The following is a 23,881-nucleotide window of genomic DNA, read 5'->3' on the forward strand; positions in this document are numbered from 1 at the left end:
GTGTCTCAGCTTGAGTCCTCCCCCCACCCACCTTATGTTGTTTTGAAAGGAAGAGGTCTGGAAAACGATCTCAGTATTCTGCATCTGCTTAAATGGCAAAGCCATAAATTAACTTTTTTCAATTTGAGTTTTGTTTTTTTTTTTAAAGTCTTAGAAGACCACACTATCTATTAAAAGTACATTTCAAAGCTGCAAAGTCTAGCACATACAAGTCTTAATGCCAGCACTTCCTGCTGATGCAGCCTCATTTTTACCTTTGTCTCATATATGCTTTATGATGTATTAGTGATATGACCACATGTTTGTCTCTCCCAGGATCCCTGCTTCAGTACAGACTATACATACTTTGGTGACACATCAGGAAATGTGATATGATGCCATCACCTGATGCTGCCTCATTTCTGCAGAAACCAAAAGATAAGCTGGTTTCAACCTGAAGCTGAAATGCTACTCTGTAAAGTAAACAAACTAGTGCTTGTACTTTTGATTTGCCAAACAGTCATTACATGATACTTCATGAAGTTACCTAATCCAAGTTTTCATGGGTAGTTACTACCTGGAATTCTTATTTTCCGGCTGCCAAACTCAATACATCCTAGTCCAATCAACTGGAGTTGCAAATCAAGAGAACGTCTGAGACGCATCTAAAATAGCAACTGTGTTTTAAACATATGAAGCATTACAGAATATCACCTACGTTGAAGAAAGCGTTTCTAGGTTCTCATTTTCAGCACCTACATTTTGTACCTTAGTTTTGCAAAATAACAGTAATTCTTCCTCACTTTACAGAGGTAATATGAAACCAAGTTCATTACTGCTTAGAAAGTTCCCAGTTACACTAGTGAGGAAGCAGCAATACAGGAGAAAAAACAGCCTTTAAAGTATAATCTGAGTGCAGAAAAATAAGCTCTGTGCAATGAGAAGAAAACATCAAATTGCCACTCAATATACATGCCCCCTGTTATCTGAGTATGGGGTGGAAAGGGGATTTTGTAAGGGAAAACTAAGTGACAGAGCCATGAAATTCGGGCTCAAAATGCACAATAAAGCCAAATTAAAACTGTATTAGAAAACTTAGTGTTGGCCTTTCTTAACTTATGACTAACTTTGCACTCAGAAGCATATTAGGACTTGTAGTGGGATGGAAAGCATTTTAAAATGGATGTTTAAACAGTAATTTAAAAAAAATCAGTTTGTTCTGTGATAACAGTTCAAAGTAGACTATTAGTTTGTATCTAGTTTCCAACTTAACTGGTCAACAATCCAATTTACATATGCAATTTATAAACAGGTGTTCACTTTAAAGGCTGGAACAGATAGATCCCAATACAAAGCTCAGATAAAAATCTGCATTTAAAAACAGTTTCTAACTTGCACAGGTAAGAACAAGTATCATGAATCAAAAACAGCCTCCTTTTGAGAACCGATTTTTTTTTTTTTTACACTTCCCCAGGCAGACTGGATCAGTAACACAACTTGAACTGGCTCGAGAACTACATGCAACAGTGAATTGTGATTTTTTTTTCTTTTTAAGGAAAGCCTTGCTGACAAAATACCTCACACTTGCCAAGTTGTCGTTTTGTGACAGTTGCAAATAATTAGCTAAAGTGAGGAAAATAACATGGGGGAAGGAAGAATGCATTTGACTAGATTCTCTGTTTTACTCAAAAGTAAAAAGTTAAGGAAGGAGGAGATATTCATGTTATTTCATTTATAACACTACACTTAAACTTACAATAGGACATGCAAATACTATTCTAGTTATGTCAGAGTTCAACATCCTCCGCAACACAATAAAAAGCAGCAACTCGAAGCAGCAGAAATATTTTAACCTCATTGAAATAACAGGACAGGACAAGGTTCTGAACTACTTGTGCTTTAAAGACATTTGCTAGTTTGCATTAACAATAAAGACACCTAAGTACATCACCTAAACGAAAGCAAATCTGGATACATTAAGTGTACATCATTCATTTCTGAACAGTTCAACTGATGCTGACAAATTTAATTATAAGCCGTTAAAACCTTTTTATGAATAAATCAGCTTCTATTGTTTATAACAGTAATCCCAAATCCATTCTAAGTCTCAATTTTAGAGTTAATTACCTGAAAGTAGAAGTCTAGGATAGCAACCATATCTGTGCCTTCCGGAAAGCACTGAATGAGGGTAAAAAAAAAATCTTTAGGTAAAGTTGCACACAGACAAAATTAAACCGTATTCTTATCAGCATATGAAACACTAGGCAGATCTTAAACACTTATTTTAATGTAACAAGTAGAAAAAATCACTTCCCATTGGAAAATAATACTATGAAGTCAACAAAGCTAGGTGTTAAAATATTTTTGGTACAGCTTTGAACAGCTTTAAATCATTGAGTTGCAAAATGCATCTAAAGTCTTATAACATTATCTGTACAGCACAGTTTATGTATTTTAGCCATGATAATTTATTTGTCCTATGATACAGAAACAAGGTATCCAATGTAAAAGTATCCAATGAAAATGACACATGTATTCACACCCTAAATGAGACAGGGCATTTTGAGTACAATACACAGAGTATTACAAAAGTTTGTGTCATTCTGAACATCAAGTGAAAGAAATTAAGAACACTGATAGACTATGAAAAGCACTGAACCTTCAAAATACGATAAACAAAAGAGATCAACCTTTTTTTCTTTCAAGTAGTAGCCAATTGCAAAGTTTCTATCTCCACTCTCTCTCTCGGACTGGAACCTTGAAATAAATAAAAAAGAAGAGAGATCAAGCTTTCAAAAGTGTTGAAGTTCAGAGAAGCATGACGTAGCTCAATAAGAAGTAATGTGTCCTTCATGTGCAGTTTTAACACAAACATTTTATTAACAGAACAAATTGCCATAAAAGCTCACCCCAGTACACCCTGCTGCAGTGAATTAAGTTGGAGTCAAGCTTCAACAGCTGAATATATATAGTACTGGTTTACCTATACATACACAAGCTGACTTGCAGGTAAGAGAGAAGTGCAAGATCCTACTCTCAGAAGCACTCCTAAACAGGCAGTGGCAGAAAGAAACATCTGACAATAAGCTGTAGTGAAAGGGTCATTCACTGACAACATGGACCAAACTAGAGAGGAACTCGAGGATCACATTAAAGTAATGACCAGATTGACGTCTGCACTGTTCATCATGATGATTAAGTTAAGGATGAAACCTAAAGAAGGAATCTGTATGGATACAAAGACAGGTAATTCTCTCCTACCTGGTTATTCTATTACATTTATATAGAAAGACAAGAGTCGCAGTGAGAGCCAGTACTTTCCATGGTAAGCACTTTGACGCAAACAACACGCAGGAAAAACATGCTGCTGCTTCTCTCCACGTGCATGCCAGCTAGCACCCTGGATGCCACTCTGCGTGGAATCTTTAAAATTTTTCACAATGCTGCCTCAAAAAGCTCTCAAGATTTCTGAAATGCTACATATTGAGTTAACTGGGGAAACGTGGGAATTATTTTAGAAAAGAATTTAAATACAACAAGTAAAAAGCAAAAAAGAGTAAAAAGAGTTCCAACTGTATCAAGTTTACTTTCTCAACATTTGATACGCAACCATTAGCATGCACACTTTAATTTTTAATATGAATGCCCGGAAGGTAAGAGTTGCACGCACTTACAGCTCTCAGAGCCATAGCATCACAGCACTACGACAGAATAATGACATTTCAAAGAGAAAATGAACACTTCAATGTCAGATACAGCCACAGTGATGATATCCATAGACACATGCACAACTTTATTTCCTGATAATTTTAAGCCAAAGATAGACCCTATGACATCAGGGGTGAAATTATGGTTTCCATTTTAAGTAACCAAACTTTGCTCTAAACTCATAATGCCAACTGTCAGTTAAGGTATTTTTCACCTAACTTTATTAGGTACAGAAAAATACTCACGTAGCATTACTGAATCCAACATACTCATTACCAGCCATTTTATTCATGAATTGCATCACCTGTTAAAGACAGAGAGGAGGGAGAAAAAAACATGCTAACATGTTCCAACATAGAAAAAGTTATAACTGACCAACTTTCAACCCAGCCTTACCCTAAGACCTATCTTGTAACAAAATTTTGCAAACGCAATCCAAATCATTAGATGTTTAAACAACCAAACACAAATTTAAGGACTAAAATTTCAAGTGCAGTTCATTGGCCATACCGAGACTACAATCACTCATTTTAGTAAGAAGAAAGGAATATCATAGTTCACTTACGTAGTCAAACTTTTCTGCATTATTTGCTCCTTGCTGCAAGAAAAGAAAAAATAATTTACAAAAATGTTAACATAAGGAACAAATTAGTTCACTTAACATCTTTACGATTTTTATTGCATAGAACTAAGGTATGAAGCTAATTAAGAATAAGGTACTAAAATCATTTAATATATTAATGAAAAATTAAAGTGTTAAGTAAATCTTTAACTATCATTTAAGAAAGAAATCCTATAAGAGCTATCAAACACCTGCATGTTGAAAATGAATTTAAACTGAAAAAGGTATGCTTTATTTTAAGCGCTCTCTTCTCAACTTTATGTGTTTAACACAAGTAAAAGTAGTACTTAAAGCAAAAAAAATATAAAAATAACTACCATCAGGATAATTATAATGAAAACATTAACTTTTTATAGATTAGTAACCATAGGTAGTCTTACATTACCAATAGAGCTGAGCATAATAAAATTCAGGCTACTGAGGCTAAAATATTTTCCATGGCTAGTGCCCATACTAAGAATTTGGATTGAAGACTTAAAGTGTTACCCCTTACTATGAAAATAATTGCATTTAATCAAAAGTATCTGATTTAATAGCTGATTAATGTCCTACCTATTAAAAAGTAAACAGAAAAAATATAATTTCACATCATACAGGACAGTACATCACTTTGCTAACAACATAAAGTAAAATATAAAACAAAATAATAAGGATGCTAGGACACTTAATTCTTAAGATCAAGGGGTTGTTTGCTTTGTTCTTGTTTCTTTCCTCTGGGGAGAGGACGGGGCTGTAGGTGTGAGGGGTGTTATTTGGGGCTTTTCTTTTTTTCCTTTTAAGAACAGTCTCAAATTTAGTAGCTGCCAGTTAAGGATGTATTGATTCTTTATTGTTATCTGACAGGCGACCTTTCACGAATTCCTGTAGCAAGATATTGAAATAAAAGGTGGAAGATTTAAGAAAAAGTGCATGGTCGACTGGGGGGAAGGGGGATTGAGCTAATTTTTTGAAGTAGCCAAGTAGCATCATCTTAGGAAGTTAAAAAAACTATGGCATTACACACACAAGTAGAAACAATACATCTGCAGAAGATGTTTTTATAAGTAATTTTAGTATTAAAGATACTTTATTTAGCTATAACATTCTGTTTAGCAAACTATTCAAGACACTACTTGCACAATGTTTAGTATGGGAACAGGGAAAAATTGGAAAAAACTGAAGCTTTCTATCAACCAGTATTTTACTTAATAAAATGTGTAAAGCCAGTCTCATTTCCCACTCTACGTGGATTAGGGTGTTGCAGATAATCTCTGAAGCCCATGCATCAGCTCATCTACAAGAAGATGTGCAGTCATACACGTACAATCACTAGCTGAAAGGAACACCAGACTGTTTTGATAGAACTACACAGCCGTGGTTACCTTACAATTAAAAGCTAATAACCTTAAAGTCAATCTCTATCTAATTTGTATAAGATAAAAAATTATGCTACATTTCATCAAAATGTTCCTGTATAATACCAGAACACAAGCCTTAAAAATTTAACTCCAAATCTGTTCAATGAAAAATAATTAAAAGAAGAAATTACCAACTTCATTGAACTGTTGCAGTTGTCAAAATATTCCATAGATCCTAATGCTGTAAAATATGTAACAACATTTAAACCACAAAAACCTTTTCAAACCTTTCAAATGCACAATGAACATCTTTTCTGGGAAAGTGGGTCAGCATTAGTTATGGGATGCTGCATTGATAATTGTATGGTTAGACATAATAAATTGAAACAAGTTCTTTTGTTAAAAAAAGAAAGAGGGAGAAAGGGATCATGCTTTCTGCAAAAATATAAATACATAATACTTCACTTTTTTTGCCCAGTTGAAAAAAATTCCCTGCCCTTCAACAAAAAAAAAAAATGGCTCTTCTAGCAGTATATAAAATTGGTGGGCAAAAGACCCAATGCAAACTTGTTCCACATCGACTTATTATTAAAAAAAGGTTTCTTTTTAACAGTTGCATCTACTCTCGTATTTTGGGAAGAAAATCTTCTGTATACTAACTCAGACGATGCCTTTTTAGTCATCATTGATGCTCCACACACTTCCATAGGTACTTTACATCAAAGACGAGCATTATTACAGGAAGTAGACTGCTCATAATACCTAAAACATTTGCCTAAGTAATCGTATGACTAAGACTTCAGCAGGGATTTAACATAAGACATAACTAAAACAGTAAACATTGCTCCCATTCACAGAACTCAAAAAGCAAGGCATTAGTTTCCCTGTTTCAGCCCCTTACAGATGTATGCCTCCCTCCTTCTAAAAATCTAGAGACAAAGATAATGCATGTTCTACAATTAAAAGCTAAGTGTAGATATAAAATCTTAACAGAATACTGAGCAACTTTTCCATAGTAATTTAAACAGATATAAAGACAAAAAAACTTCTGTTCCTGCAAGTGCTTCTTATTGTTAGCTTGATTGTATAAGCTTATGAGGCTGGGAGCACCTGGACAACACTTTTTGTTTTTCTTTTTCTTATAAGTTTAAGTTCAGATGCAATTCACCTGTCTAGGACATTGAACATTCCATGCACTAACTCCACAAACACTCACTGCATTTACTGGAACATATGTTCATATACACACTTACTGTATACATGCTTGTGTGTATATACATATGGAAAAACATTTCTAAATGAATACAAAATGAAACTGAAAATGTTAAGATTGAAGCAGTTTGATAGACAGAAGATTCAAACTTGCAAAAGACAATTTGGTAAACCCTCAAAACCACAGTGGAAGCTACGGCTGTCTATCAAATTTGATTTAATTTTTTGACTGTGACAGGTTCTTAGCGATCTTCCTCTTATTTAAAGAAGGCATTTCTATTATTTGTATTTCTACTGGAAAAATACAAAGCAATTGCCTAAGTTCCATGCCTACATGTACAGAGAGACACACGGATACTTACCAGAGCTTGCAACAACAAAATTAGGCAATAATTACTAGGAAAGTGGTTGCTATTAGCCACTTTTCACTGATCAACATTTAATGTTTATGCAATTAGACCACAGAAGCTCTTACCATGTGTCTCTTGTTAAAATATTTTTTCGATTTTGAATCCAAGCCAAACTAATAAGAATATCTGGATCATGAGACTTAAAGTAGAAGATGATTATTAAAAAAAATAAATGTCTGGGACTTTTAAAGTTACATGTATAACTTAACACTATACTGTGAGGAAAGCACCAAGGAAAGGAGTCCTAACTGTTACAGTGCAAGAAAATTTTTACATTTGTGCATTTTACATTAACTTTTAATCTCTTTATTCTAGCTTTCTGTACTTACAGGCTGTTTTATTTTATTTGTTAATCTGGGCATGCTCTGTGAGAACTGGTGTCTTGACTGCTTAGCGTATCGTTTTCAGCTCTGAAATACTTGAGAGCACACTGTCACAGACAGTAAGTATTTGAGCCATGAAGAACAATACTATTTCAAACAGATGAGAAATATTCTTGTATCCTTCAGGTACTACATACTTTCATAGGTAACCACTGAATGCGACATGTCGTTTCAAATACCACTCCAAAACTGGAAGCCACATACTACTCTACTACATGTTCTAGGCCAAGTAACAACTCAAATGTATTACATGTAATAAAAAGCAGAGAATGATGTGAATGTATGTTCTACTCAAAGTTAGTTACTACAAGAAAATGAAACATCCAGGAAGAGAGGAAACTTCTCCAAAATAAATACAAGTATCTCACGATGAAGATCACAATGCCAACACACCTTTTTAAGTGGTATGCATGTATACATACATCAGGCTATCAGGAAGGATAACTGGAGCAAGAAGCAGACAGCAGTTAAGCTAAACCTGTACTATTTATTTTAACTATATTATTAAATAAACCCATTGAGAAACATGTATTTTTTCCCCTCAAGGGCTCAATCAAGATTGTGTAAGCTTCCTAATAACTGCACCCTGACAGCAAACAGACCCTCAGAACAGCTGGGCAGGTTTCTACATCGCTCAGGCTTACTGGTATATTTAGAATGCTCTGAAGCATGAATCATAGAATCATACTCTGCTTTTTATGCTTAGGCAAAGCTTTACTAGTTAGATTTTTTTCAGGGTCAACAAAACCAGCATTTTCATCTTTACCTGTACCAAACTTTCTTGCAAAGACTGTGAATATTGCTGTGCCCCGAACACATCTAAGTGCCCCTCACATTAGTTCGTTAGCACAGAGTGCTCCACTGAGCCTTCGCATCTGTCTTCACTGGCTATGTAAACAGATCCTGCACATGCTTGTCAGCACTCAAGGGATTTATATACACCATCGTCACCCAAACCTTTGCTGCTACCCTAAAAAAGCTTTAATCTACGGACAGAATCTTGGCACATAACAATAGAAAGTTACTTAAGATGCCTTGTAGTTCCTTGCACAGCCACGCACCACCTTCTACGCGTCTCACCCTGAACCCTTCCCTTCCTCCCCATCTCGGCTGCACCGCTAACGCGGTACCCCACTGCCAGCCATGGTTAAGCGGACACGCCGAGTGCTGACACAACCACTCGTCTTTCTGGACTTGATGCACTTTGAGGACTGAGTTTCAAGTTTCAGAAAAAACAAGAGACCAAAGCATTAAAACCCCATCTACACTAAAGGTAGTGAAGACTTCCCAGTCACGGTGATTTACAGAAAGCTAGGTGGTCACAGAGCACCAATCTGTGCCACATCTGTCCAGCAGCTGCATCCTCTTGTTTCAGGCACCTGTATTTCCTTGGAGACCTGGAAGATTTTATCATTTTATTCTAATATAATTTTTTCCACAAACTCATGTAATTGTCACTAATGTTCTCTTTTGATAAGTTATATCGTTACAACAATTCTGAAATAATTGTTAACTAGTAATAAAGGCAAATGGCTGTACAATAACAAACAAGCAAAAGGGTTCTCAGGGTTTTTTAAAATTTTAATTAAAAATCAGCCCACGGTATTTCCTTTTGCTAAAAGATTTTTATGCTAAATATGTGCTTTAAACAGTCTGTGGAGTGCAATGCAAGTACAGTTAGAACAGATCCATTGGTTAAGGCACCAAAATCTCAATGCACTGCAGGTCCAAGCACAGCAGGAGAATCATATAAGCAGGTAAAAGTACATCATTATTCATGCCTAAGCCAAACAAATGTAAAACTTGGTATGTACATTTATTATTTATTTTTTTTTTTTACTACCATGAATAGCAAGTACTAAACTTTACAGTTTAGGTCTGTGCTATCTCTGTTCTAAGGTGTGCATACCTAATTCCTACTGCAGTCAAAACTGGATTTGGGACCCTAAGAACTGTTTTTCCCCCCTAATGCACTGAAATATTACATATTCTGACAAAAAAAAGGATTACGCCAAGCTTCATCTCTTATCCACAAATAATCATCACTGATGTCAGATTAAGGGCAGTTATGTACAAAATTGTGCATGCTAACAGCTGCTGAGTCCTGCACAATGTAACGGTTGTAGGTTTTGCAAGACTTCTTTCATCAATTTCTCAGAAAGAGATAAAATAGCAAACATATCTCAAAGGAGGTAACAGCATCCTTAACACTGAAATACAGCAGTCTCTCCATTGCTATCAACATGCTATCATTAGATAAACCTGGCATACAGGATAAATTCAACCATGTTTAATGATCCTTTAATTTTCTTGGACTCCACAAGCCAAACAGCGTCAATATATGTAAGTAACATCTTAAATGAAGCTAGAAGGAATTCAGAGGAACTGAGGGCAGAACAAAAGGTTAATGAAGCCACCTTTTCCAGGAAAAAAGGGTAAGTCAGATGAGATTCAACACAAATTTGAATTTCTTAAATCACTATATAGTTAGGAGGAATGTTGCTAAGTTGCAGATTGTAAGGAAGTTACTTCACAAACTGTGAGATAGCTGTAAATAAATAGCTGTATTTTTCCACAAAAAAATATAGCTATTAATTTCTGTAGCCCTCTATGTAGTTTTCCTCAGAATGGTATGTTTAGTTTGGTTAGTTATTCAAATGATAAATGGTATCTTAGTGAAAGCAGTACATGAATATCTACATTGTAATCATAGTGAAAACAAATAATGAAGTGATAAGTGTGATATGCACCCATTAGACGTGCAGTTACCACATGCAAAGACATCGGTGCAGTGCAATACTCTTCATAAGAACATTACAGAAAAAAGAAAAAAACACAAAGCCCACCCTGCAAAAACAACCCCCCAACCTTCTAACAAATATCACAATTACATGCAGTAAACAAAACCATTTTATCTATTTACAAGTAAACCATTTATCAAGAACTATGTGCCTTCTGCAAGAGGCACATGCTTGTGTTTTGCCTTATGACCAATAGGACATGTTCTAGTACATCTAACATTTTGACATTTGACAAGTGTGTTAAGTCAGATTTTAAAATTCACTATTATCCAAGTGAATTTCAATGCTCAGTCAACCTTTAAAAAATATTAAACGCGAATAAATTTACCTGTCATACTTAAGGCCATTTTCTTTCACCTACAGCTATTAAAGATAAATGTCTTTAAGCAGGAGTTCTTACACCTTCTTTAAATATAAAATAACAGAAAAATCATGATCTAAGTAATTTTAAAATCAACAATTTGGAAAGAGGAGGTAGGAAACACACTAGCTAACGAACTCTGAAACATAACCAAGACAAAGGCTGTAAACAAGATTTTCAGATCTCTCCAGTAACAGTATTAAGTTTCCTACTTCAGAACTTGGGGGGACTGACATGTTCCCCAGAACTCTAAGCAGGTATCCTGAATTCTAAAAACATTTTTTGTATCAGTGGCTATAAAAGCAAAAGGCAGAAAAAAACAAGTAAAATATCTGGTAAACATTAGCATTACATGAAATTTCCACCATTTACAACTTCAAGAGATACATAGTTATTCTAATGAAAAAGAAAATAGCTTTCCAGACGTCGCAACATCATGGGCTAAAGATGTTAAGTCTTTATTCAGCTTCCAGTTTACTCAGCAAAATAGAGGTAACTGTTTCTAAACACATTTGAGAAAGCACATTTAACATCCTGAACAAAACTACATATCAAGAGTTCAATGTAATTCAGTCGTACAGTATGTTAATAGTAGATAGATTTAGAATTAAGACTGACGTGGGAATATAACTACATTGCTCATACAAGTTACAGGATCTTCTATTTCTTCTGCACAGCAAGAAATATTCTTGTAAGTTTATGCTATATAAGCATTAGACATTCAGAAACATATTTGAGTGCTATAAAGTATATTTGTGAGGACATACTCTCTACATTTAATACCAGGCAATTCTCTCGAGAGAATATAAATTATTATGCAGTTAAAGAAGGAAGCAAAATAAAACTAAAAACACTATTAAGAAAGCTTTTCAGCTGCACTGTTACTTCTTTTAAGAACTGTTAGTCTAATACTGCCTTTCTTTGGAAGTTTTCCAAGTAGTAACACATTACAGCTGGTCTACCTGCTAATGCTGCCATCCGATATTGCAACACATGCAATGAGAACATACGATACTTTTCTACATTCCATTAAAATATTCTTAGAGAAACTAAAAGTTAATTTTTTACCTTGATTAAAGATGTGATCACAATTGCTCCAGCATTCACCATAGGGTTATGAGGCCTGTCTGTGAAATAAAGTTTTCAATTACAAATATATCCCAGGACACATTTGTCAATCAAAAACAGGTGTTTAAGTGAAGAATGATAAATATGAAATATAGGACTCAAAACTATGATGATACAATATAATCTTAAACTATATAATCCTAAATTGTAACACTAAAAATATTGTAAGTTTTTTCTAATTCTGAGCAAAGTACTTTAAAGCTTAGAACACACTCAGCCTAACGCTCCATAACAACCCAGTAAAAGAATCAGACTGGCGATGTCTTTTCTTGAAAATTTTGAATCCTCTGCATTGAACCAAGATTTGATAAATGCAACATTTGCAAGTAGAACAACCCCCAAGAGACTTTCCAATTTTTCTCCAACTTACCAAGTCTCAGTAATTTAAAATGTTCAACAGTTACTTTAAAAAAAAAAAATCCCAGTTCTTGAATTTCCTTATTGCTGTATTTAAACACAAAAACTTGGGTCTTTCCAAAAAAGAGAGGTTTCTATTGGCTTCTTCTGAAATACATACACCACTTTACTCATCCTCACCAAGATTTAACATTTTACAGTTAGCTTACACCTGCTATGCTTACATCTTTTTATCACTAATCTCCATATCAGTAGTATTTCTGCATTCCCACTGGAAGAATCACCATTTTAAAATAATCCTTATCAGTTGTCTACTTTTCTTAACTAGTAGTTTTCATTCATCAACATCTACCTCCTACAGATTTCTTTCCTTTTTTAAAACTAACACTTTTGATGTACCATTTAACTAGGATGTTGCTGTTTAAGGGTTCTAGTGTCTGAAAGAGTCAATTAGTTTTCACTACTTCGACACTGCAACAGGCTTAAATTACTCTTTTTATTTGATTTTTTTCCAAATTTGGAGATAAAGCAATTAGAAATACAAAAAATTCACTTTTGTTAATACACAGTAAAGGAACTTGATAAGTGCTTCTTAGAGATCAGTCCGATACACTGTATGTAGACACACATACTGTTTTCCCATGAAATTTACACTGGGTCAGGGTCAGTGGTACTTAGCCATCCCTGACTATCAGAATAATCTCCAAAAAAAAAATCAAGGTCCTTTTAGTATTTTTCAGAAAGTCAGTACTAAAAAGATTATTTCAAAAAAAAAAAAAGTTATTCTATTAGTGAAAGGGCAAGACCAGGAACTTATGTCCAAAAAACTTGAAGCCCCCCTAAGACATAAACTTAACCTACATACTAATGTTTCTGAAGTCATTTTGGCCAGTCTCTGTGCCTGCAATCAACCCATGAATTGTCCTCATTTTCATTCATCTGATTGTATTTGAGATCTGCATACACCACGCATCCTGTTCTACTCCTATCAGTAATACCAGTGACCTGGGTCAAAAATATTTGACTTTTGATTAAAACCACATTTGAGTATGAAAAATGCGTCATTTCAATAGCTTCCGAACTCAATCTCATTAGAAACCAAAAAGCTCAATGCAGTAACACGCTGCAAAACAAATGAGGATTGAAGAGCATCACAGGCTGCCAGTCAGAAGGGACCTGCGGAGGTCTTTCCAGCCAGCCTCCCCCTCAAAGCAAGGCTACTGCCAGGGTCGGATCAAGTCAGTCCTGGCTTTGGCTGAGCCTTGAAACCCTCCGAACACTGCAAATCCAGTACCTCACTGAGCATCCTGTTCCTCCTGGGGTACAAGTTTACCCTAACATCCAACCTGCACTCCTCGAGCCACAACATGGGGCCACTGGCCCTCGTTATATCATCTGCCCTGAGCAGGAAGAGGTACAAGCCTTCATCTTCACAACTGCTTTTCAGCAGTTGTAAGTGGCACCCAGAGGAGCCCTTAACCTCCCCTTTCAGCCTGGAGAGTTACATGCTCTGGTTCCCACTTACCTTCAACATCACAAGCAGCCTTGATAACTCTTCCTCTCCTCTGATGACTCCTGTCCCTCAATGGCTAACGTCTTACCAAGCTAAACTCTCACCACTTTCCTACCAATCTATCAGCATGTGCTGACCTCACATGAAGAACAGCAAGAACCTTCTGATGAAATGAAACATGGTTTCCTGAACATGCTTCTGCAATGAAGCTGTTTGGCTCCCCCTCTGACAAGTCAACACAGCACGACTGCTGCTGGTGCCTCACCAACCAAGGCGAGGCACAGCAGGCCTCCTGCTCACCACGCGAACAAAAGCTCCCTCCTGCTGCTGCCTAACACCGACACATCCAGCACAGACCTCAGCAGGATACCTTCCATCAGTCTACCACTGCCTCCTTCCTCTAAGCAGAGTCAACCCTGTCAGGATAGCCAGCTCCCAGAAAGCAGCTCTCAATATTTTCCCAAACGACACTATCCAACCACTTCCCACACACGAGCATCTACAACTGATGGATGACAAAACAAACAAGAAAAACACTTACATGGTGTTTAAATAAAAAATTATATTCTGAAAGATTCCTACTAGTTTCAAAGAAGAGATGTCATCCATTCCTGTCAATACTACTTCCATCCCAGGTAATTTTTCTACCTCTCAGGGTTCAGACACTACATTAGCTTTTGAAAAAGCCACGCACAGGTCTCTTTCTAAAGCAGCAGCAACTACTGATCTCCCTCACTGTGGATGCCACCGGCAAAGTGACTGCACATTGTACAATGACAAGGAATGAAGGCTACTAGCGTAATTGCAACAGTGTGCCGAAGAGGTGAGCAGACTCATCTGCTTATCTTCAGAAAGAGATAGCAAACTCTGGAAAGCTAACTGGCATACATCTCTAAATACACACACACTAATCAAATAAAGGCAATGATTTGCTTAGACTGAAAAAACATGTTACACTGCTTCCCTGCTAGTCTCTTGTCTTGTATCATCTCATTATACTTCGGAGTAAATTCATCTTCTTACCCTTAATGAAAAGCACAAGTCATAATAAGCATTCAATTTAAACTGGGATGCCCTAAGCCTAGCACTGAGTCATTTGCCTCTTGCATAAACAACCCACCTCATGGCCTCCAAATAGGAGGCAGGCTGTTCTCTGAGATACAGCTCTGCTTTTACTGCGGGAAGGAGGTACTTGTAGACAACACCCTTTAGCACAAGGAATGAAAACCTATTTAACAGGTGTATCTCAACTCAAAAGAAAATATGACTTAGTCACCTGAATCTCTCCACTGGAGATCACTCTTAGAGAAAAAGGGATGTGTTTTTTATACCTCCTGACTGCCTGACACCCAGCAGGACTGCTCCAGCAGCCTGCCACGCAGTCACGCCACGTGTGACCCAGACCTTTCCCTCAGCAGCTCAGGTTACTCCGCTTCCCCACTGCCGCTTCTCCCAACCTTTCTGGCCCACCACTGGCCTTACTTGCACGGCTCTGGCTTGCATTTGCTGAGCACAGAAAGCAGAAGTTGCCACACAGGCACCAAACAGACATTTTAATGCACACAACCGTTCACCACGACAACTTCCTTCCAAAAGGCATCAGCATGTGCTTGTCTAATACAAAAGCAAGGAATCCCATCTTTGGCTAACAAAAATATTTCAGCAGCACCAGCAGTCCAGTTCAGCCAGTCCCCTGTTCAAGTGAGACACGTTTATTACTGGACTAAAGGCCACAAAAATTAAGTCACCGGACCAACTCTACCATCCTCAAAAGGCCACATATGGATAAAAGATTAACTGTGCATATATCCAAGTGTTGTGAGACACATTGCATCACAAGCTTAAAATCATGAAAATACGTGAGCCATTCGGTGACCTTAACAAGTTATTGATCCTAATAATGCATATTTCAGACACATTTCACTATGTGAACTTCCTGAGCTACTTGAAGCAACCAGAGGCTATTTTTAACTAACGTGAGATCTGGTTTAATCCTCCAGAAACATGACCTGTATGATGGACCATGCTTCCTTTGATTAAAAAAAGCTTTAAAATTGAATATTCACAAGGCTGCAGAAGATTCCAAGTTCATGTTGCACAGAATAGATCTTACTCAAAACGCGCATGATTCTTAGCAATGCTTCTTGTTGTAAGGTGGCATTTTCAGCTGTGATTTAAAGTTCTCTCTAATTTTCTCCCTTCTTTCCAGCCTGAATCTCAGTACTAGTAAACAAAGAGATGCAGTACCTCCCTATTTTAGTAACCTTCGATATGCTAGGTAAAAAAAAAAAGCTTCAGACAGATCTTATCAGTTTCCAAATAGCTGCAGATCACTTTATAAAATCCTGACTACAAACATGAAATCCCACCATATCAGAGTAATTAGAAAGCAAATGGATTAAATGAATACCTTCTGTATTTTCAAATCCAGTCCAAGTTACATTAAACCTACCAGACGCTCTGCATATCCAAACTTCAGACAACACTTAATATTTACTTGTAAACTGTAATCCTTTCTTCCATCTGTCTTTCACTTCCAGAAGCACAACTTCCCTTCCTCTCCCTGTGACTGACTTCTGCTTTCTGTTTAAGGCCTGTAGAGAACCAGCTCGAACAGGCTTGCATCCAGTACGTTTTCTCATGTCAGTTGTCCCAGCCACATACTTTAATAAAGATTGCATCATGTGCATGAGTCCTCTCTATTCACTTCATGCACACCGGTCAAACTTTTACTAAAGCCAATTCTCTTGTTATACGACAGTCCAATGCTGTTAAAATCTAACAGTAATATAAGAAGTCTAGCAATTCACCTTCTCTCATAATTTAATTTAAAAAGTGTAATAAAAAGCAAATAAAAGCTACTAGATTTTGTCATTCTATTAAGATGAAAAAAAGAAAAACTTAATCCAATTAAGTCTTTTTTTTTTTTTTTAATATTAAAGCTTTCTTACGACATGAAAGGCAGTCTTCCTCATACTGTATGACACTGTATTTGAGAACTATTAGGAAAGCCAGAACAAGGCCAACAAGCCTGAATTCCCGCTTGGAAAATGATAATGAAATACCAACGTGAGTATCACTAACATGCTAAAAAGAAGAAATGAACTGTCAAAATTTATCTGATGCACAAGGTTGGGAAAAGGGATTTCAAGGTATGTCTAAATATAATTATGCATTGTCTAAATATAATTATGCATTATAATTTGTGAATATCTGTATTGATATTTGCAATGAAAGTCAGAATTCAATACAGTCCTTGACAAAAATATCTAGGTCTTACGCTATTAATCAAATATTAATTGGAGTACCATGGCAACAGAAACATTGTCTGTTCTTTTACTGAGGAAGATCTGCTAGAAGCAGCATTTGTGTTTCAGAGATAACATCCAGCACTTCCTCTAAGGCTACATGAGTCATCTTTCTCAGATTTTCACCATAACGTCTTTCAAAACTGCATTTTCATGCCCCATTACTAACACAATATAAAAAAAGAAATCATCTACATAAGCACTATACAAGAAATTCTTACTAAAGCATCCCTGTCTCAAAAAAAAATATACATATATATAACATACATTATTTTGAATCACTAGTCAAATTCCACTTAGAATATTCCATGGGAAGGTGTGCTCACTTTCACTTCTGGAAACTAGCCAACACTGGCATTTGGCTTCAGCACCTGCTTCTCACAGCACTGAGAAGGCAAGTGGTATACGTGTTTCTTTTAAATTTATTTAGATCTTGGATTTTTTCCACCACCATTTTACAGAAGGCATAAAGGTGTGTTTGAAGAACACTTGCTATCAACTCAACTAAATGAAAGCATGATTATAAACATACATTTCAAATACCTTCATTATCAAAATCCTTTGTTTTTCCCCACAGCTAGATATTAGCCAACTTGCCGAATTCTGCTTATTTTACTAGTATTTTGTATTAAGCAAAATTGAGTGAAATATTTGGAGACAGTATCTACCAGTAAGACCTAAGAGGATAGGGTAAAATGAAAAGACTGAAAAAAATGGGTAGCTTGTTTTGTGATTTTCTGAAATTGAGTATTTGCATTATTAAATGTTATGCAACTCTTACCATCTTCATTCAGGAACAATTTGTTGAATCTTAATCCACTAGGCTCTTTACCGACATATCTGTGCACGTACTCTGTGCCAAGATCGTTAACAGCAATAGCATATTTCAAAGGCTTTACACAGGACTGAAGACAAAAAGGAACTTTGGTATCTCCAACAGAATGCCTGAGAAAAACACAGATGAAGATGCTTAAAATCTCCTGTTTGCTATCTGTGACAAGTGCAATATTAAATGCTTCATTTATTCTTCAACATAACAGGAACAGCCACCAAGAAACAGATTATTATGTAAACTACATCCTAAACAGCAGAACAAAAAAGGTTTGGGTTTTAACAACTGCCTCCATAAACTGAGCAAGGCAAAGTCACTTGTTGGCCATTATTACAGATATAGCAAAATAAAAGCAAATTAAGAAATGGGTTTGTACCAGAGCAATAGTCACCTCAGAACACTAGTACCACATTTATTCAACAGAGTACAGTCAATCTGAATATAGTCCCTGTACATGTTGATGGATATCAAAACAAAGATGAGAGCCAGATCAGTTTTGGAATTTAAGGGCAGAAGTTGAAAGGCTGGACATATATTCCCTTTGATACTGGCACAGGTATTTTACTGCAATCATGAAATACCACCTTTTGGAAAGTTTACTTTCAACACCTAATTCAGACTGCTCAAAAGAATGATTTAAACAAGCAGCATAAGCCCCATTTAGAAGAAAAGGTTCCAAGACACTACTTGTCTGATGGCAAAATCAGAAGTGCATTTGCTTCTTTTCTTTGCAGAAAATTTGCGAAGAATTCAAAGAAATTCACAGAAACATTTTGGCATTACAAAAGCTATCATTAGACAACATTAAACATTATAAAAGCTAATATTATAAAAGCTTCCATTAGTATATGTTGTAATATCCAAACCAAAGAAAAACGCTAATTCAAGAGATCGAAAAGGGGAACTTTTTTTCCCCCTTTTAAAGGGATTTTACTATCAATACATTATAATTCAGCCACTTAAGTAGGAAGCTGAAACACTAGTCTAACACTTCGCTCAGAAAATTAATGCATTTAGGAGGCAGATCAAAACACTTGTACAGCGCTTCCCTTAGAGAATACTTCCTTTTTGCAGAATACGCATCTGAAATTTTTCAGTGATGTACAGTGATCGTAATTCCTTTTCTGCATTTTAATGTTCTTACCAAACCACTATTACTAACTTTTAAGAACGTCATGGCCTACAAAAAACAATACATAGCTCAAGGCATGGATGCTATTGGATAAAGATCATCAGTTTGCAAAGTTTACATAAGCTTTGTCTCTATTTTGCCCTTTGGTAATCACTGAAATTACCCTCAGCTTTATCAATTTATTGTCAGCTCAAAAGAACAATATAATCCTACTCTAAATAGTAATTACAAATACTATTTAAATGGTATTTTTTAAAAACTGAAAAATAATTCAGCTTCACAGAAGTTGGAAAAAAAAATCAAGAATGATGATCATGTAGTTTTTACTTCTTGAACAACTCCAAAGCTTTTTGTTTAGTCAGAGATACAATACCATGAAGCACTGTATGTATCAGAGTTTAAATCATTGAAATGGTAAAATCTGCAAGTTAAAAATATACCTCTGTCCATCCACTGTGCAAAGTGACACGCCCCACAAATCAGGGCTGAACTTGGCCAGTTGTGGAATATAGTCAGCCACCTATCACAATGAAAAATAAAAACATAGCTAAATATTTTGGATGGTATAACGTATATGTTAGCATATGTTAATTTTAATAAATGCCTGTGGAAAGGATAACAGATACAACTGAATTAGCCCACAAAAATCTAAAACCTCTTCATAAATTATTATATTGATATTAAAATTATCAAATAAAGTATTTTTCCAATGAAAGAACAAACTCAGCATGTTTTAGGAGCAATGTGTCCTATTTTATGTCAGATTTAGGATTTCAAAACAGTAATATTTTAACTTGTAACAAAGTCTGGGGTTTTTAATTAATTGCTCACTGAAAATAAGCACTAGAATAAACTTTAATTACTAACTTCAGTGCAGTATTGACAATTATTTCTGTCATACAACTTACCAGCTACGTAAAGTAGTATAACTTTTATAGACTAACGTTAGTCTCACAAATTACACAGCAGTTTTATAATTTAGGTAAAATTAAAAATGAACACCACTATTTTCTCTCTTTAACCTCAAAACTTCAAAAGACTGTTAAAGGTATGGAGCTAAAATTCTATCTTAGTTTACAAGGTGCAAATACAATTGAACTTCCATAACTATTTTAATCAATTATCAGTTTTACATTTTGCTAAAAATGTGAAGAAAAATCTCTCTACTCAAAAAAGAACAAATGAACTTGGTTAGTATCAACAAATGTAGAGAAGTTTCATATTGAATTTACAAGCATGGTTACCTTTCCTCCAGACTGTTTTTTAGCACTTTCATATAGCTCATCAATATGCGAAGTAAACGACATGAAATCTGGAATGACAAACTTCCTCCTGAAAGCTTGAGTAAGCAATACAATATTACTTTGTACACACCTGCAAGAAGTTAAAAAAAATGGTTAGTTTGACAAAGCTGACAAAAAGCCTACTTAAGAAGCACTTACATGTTATTTAAACAAGGACTGTCAGTCCTTTTAAGTCATGCGCCTAAAAGAATTTTCTATTCCATATTTTTAAGCATTAGCTACAACTGTTCCGTTATATTCACTTTTATGCCTTTTTTTTTTAAAGCTCTCATTTCAAGTTCCAGCCGTGAGGCTGTACAGTGAGGTAACATCACTTTGCCTTCAGGTAGCACCTAGGCTTGCCAAGGGATCTAAGCCACCCATTTCCTAGGAGCAGCGCTGGTGCCAGCTGTCTGGCCCAGCCTTGTTCAAAGAAGAGCTAACAAGCAAGAAAGCTGCCAGCAGCCCAAATTGAACCGAGTTAAAAAATAGTCTGTTAGAATAGAAAAACCAAGGAAGTCCTTGCTAACATCCAAACTAAAAAACTAACAGCACTCAAAGGCCTTTGTTTCAGGCTGTCACCGTTTCTGCCATCCTTTAAACCACAACAGTCACATCACTGCCCCCGCCCTCCAAACACCAGCCCATCTGCTGCCTACAAAAAAAGAGATGAGGTGAAAAGAAAAGGACTTATCTAGGCAGAACAGAGGGAGGGAAGGATGGGAGCATAAGTTGAGACAAGCTGTTCAAAGTGGTGTGTCCATGGGAGCGGAACTGGGAGCGTTATCGCAGCAGTTAAAGCACTGCCTGATAAAGGGGATTAACAGCCCTATCCCAGGGCAAGAAAGAGAAAGGGAGGCTTCAACTCCAAATTAACAGTTTTGTTAACATTCAGACTGTGCTTTCTGGTAGTGTTGACAAAAGCAGGAACACTTCATTCAGACAGATGAGAAGTGGAGAACACAGAGGCCCTTACTAGGAAGAACTTGTTCTTCCAATGAGGAGTTACTCAGCAAAGTTAAACACCACTCTTTAGGGAAATACTTTCACTTCAAACATTACTTCCAGTAATCCTGTTATTCGAAGTCATCACCCGATTAGAATCAGGTTGCATACAGACCACCAAGCAGACATAGTTCGAACTCTGCTGTACTTTGAAGACCGTAACTGCAAATCCACCTGACAACCACTTCAAATGCTGGTAGGCCCTACTCTCCAAGAGTGTTAAAGAGTGGAAGAGAAACAGCAGAGAAGTTTCTTCTGCACACACTGATATCTTCCGAATCGCTCTGTCTGTAATAAACTTGTTCGCCTACATTAAACCAACAGTTTCAGCTGGTTTTGTTGTCATTTGCTATGCTTACTCACCCTCTTTTCACACAGCTTGCAGAAACCCTGTTCACTTTTGTTCCCAGCAACCTCCAATTATAGATACCTTCACCAGGTGGAGCAACCCCTTTTCAGAAGTAATTAAGAGGAGTTATGACAGCCATGTGTGCAGAAGGAAAAATAGCATACACATGCATTAAGTTTAACCTTTGGATTTGTTTTGACATCACGTATATCACCTGGACAGCAATAAGTACTCTTGTAAAAAAAAATCTGAAGCTCACCTACAGCTATTAAACCAGTTCAAGAACACAAAGCATGAAAAACATGGCAATAAGAAGGTAGAATGCAGTCCTCTTGTTACTCTGCTGAAGCAACGGGAAGGGCATTTTTACATACACCAATTTACACCCAGCCTAATAGCTCACTTCATTAGTTCAATCACTTTAAGCTGGAGACTGACCATCACTCTAGAAACAGCTGTGCTGCTTAAGGACTTGACCACATTTCTGCAAGTTATTGTTCCTAGACTTCTGCCAAGGTTAGTGTCTCCTTACTCCAGGCAAACAGTATGAACTCAGGCACTAAGTACAGAGGTTCATTAAATCTAGCTGGGAATTCACAACAATTACTGAGTAGACAAAACAATAGGGGTGTTAATAAGCTCTGGCTAATGGGGCAGTGATACTTCCAATCAACAGAGTACACCAGTCTTGACAGCCTCTAATAAATACTCTGCAACTGACATCTCCCCAGCGGAGTTTCTAAAGTTCCAAGCAACCCATTGGTGAAGAATGGTCTGCGGCTCAGGATAAATGGAGCAGTATGAAAAGACCACAGGGAGAAATTTAAACGAATATAGCAATAAATAACAATCCTGCTACAGTCAGTCTTTAACAACAAGCCCTTATTATGCCCTGCACGTATTAATAGAGCTCAAGATAGGAACACTACCACCTCATCTCAAATTTTCATTTCTCCTAACTCCTAACTCACACCACCATAACAATTTGTCCTCCCGCAGTGCATTTAGGCTGCAATAGTACCATACTGCTAATTCACATGAACACGAGGACAAAATAAAATAAGGTGAAAGAGACAGCGGTATGGTTGTCAAGGGCTCTGAATCCCCCTGTAATTTTGTCCATTACAGACATGTGCTGCATTTGCACGTGCTCTGTCAGGGATGTGCATTTCAGAGGAACGCATTACTACCACATTTCAACAAGCTATTTTCTCCAAAGGGTAAACCAGGGATTAAGTTCAATGAGCTCCCACCAGAAAGATGGATGAGCAAAGAGAATAGATGTTCACAGATGACTCTCTTGTGAATACTTAGTGACAAGTAAGAAATCATTACATCCGCTCCCTACAGCAGGTTTGTAACTAATTTGCTAACTTCATTCCTGAGAAGGACAAAACTGCCAAATTCACAGTATATGTCACTCAAACAGCCAAATGCCCTTCAACAACGCTCTAATGGGAGACTAGGATTCAAGTCTTCGGATCTGTCGTAACTATCAACGACTTGTATAATCTGCAAGTAAAGGTTTGGGTTGCATCTTTTTTTTTTTTTTTTTTTTTTTTTTTTTAAATCATACAGCTTGTTACATGTACCCCTTCTTTTTTCAAGTTCTGGCTCGGATTGCCAATTATTACTTTCCAAAAGCAAGTAGATACCTGCTAAAAACACAGACTCTGAACTCTCACAGATTTTGAAGAATTGCTAGGCTAGCTAAACAGCAGAGTGGGAAACTAGCAGATCTTTCTGCTTAAAAAGCTATAGAACAAGTACTATGTGAAGCTCTGTTTCCAGATAGCAAGACTAGGTTTGTGTAAGCACTCAAAATATTTAGACATTTTAGAAAAATAAATTCAACATTAACAGCTTTTGACAGAGGAGGTATTTATAGTAGCATAGCGAAAGTCCTCTACATCTTCTGTCAAAGGCTTTTTAACTCCTCAAACAAATAGGATGAAAACATTTATTAATACCTGGGTTAAATACATCTAAAATTAAAGTTCCTCAGGATTTGCTGCCTAGATTTAGAGAGCAGCACAGCTGTTCCATGGGAAATAGATAAGCCTGTTTGAGATCTAGTAACAGATGCTTAGAACAGAACAGACCCAGATTGCTGCTTCCTACCAGCAGATCAGAGGAGATTTGGCTATCAGGACCACAATTC

At 36.4% G+C, this 23,881-nt stretch overlaps 1 protein-coding gene and 1 long non-coding RNA gene across 3 annotated transcripts in view; both read right to left on the bottom strand.

Moving 5' to 3' along the window:
- The window catches only part of GLS (glutaminase), a 58,651-nt gene that overhangs the window by 25,180 nt on the left and 9,590 nt on the right, over nt 1-23,881 (bottom strand). For both annotated transcript variants that reach the window (XM_035572462.2, XM_035572470.2), the window contains exons 4-11: nt 20,328-20,457; nt 19,524-19,603; nt 17,901-18,064; nt 11,882-11,940; nt 4,253-4,285; nt 3,933-3,991; nt 2,670-2,736; nt 2,107-2,157 (exon numbers count right to left, since the gene is read on the bottom strand). In XM_035572462.2, the coding sequence (XP_035428355.1) occupies nt 2,107-2,157; nt 2,670-2,736; nt 3,933-3,991; nt 4,253-4,285; nt 11,882-11,940; nt 17,901-18,064; nt 19,524-19,603; nt 20,328-20,457 (643 nt within the window). The remainder of the gene's footprint in view (nt 1-2,106; nt 2,158-2,669; nt 2,737-3,932; nt 3,992-4,252; nt 4,286-11,881; nt 11,941-17,900; nt 18,065-19,523; nt 19,604-20,327; nt 20,458-23,881) is intronic.
- LOC118261584 (uncharacterized) lies at nt 129-2,100 on the bottom strand. The gene is made up of 2 exons (XR_004782423.2): nt 557-2,100; nt 129-401 (listed from the first exon to the last, which is right to left on the bottom strand). It is a non-coding gene; the product is annotated as an uncharacterized LOC118261584 (long non-coding RNA).

The sequence above is a fragment of the Cygnus atratus genome, chromosome 6, assembly GCF_013377495.2.
Source record: "Cygnus atratus isolate AKBS03 ecotype Queensland, Australia chromosome 6, CAtr_DNAZoo_HiC_assembly, whole genome shotgun sequence".
In the NCBI taxonomy this organism is placed as follows: Eukaryota; Metazoa; Chordata; class Aves; order Anseriformes; family Anatidae; genus Cygnus; species Cygnus atratus.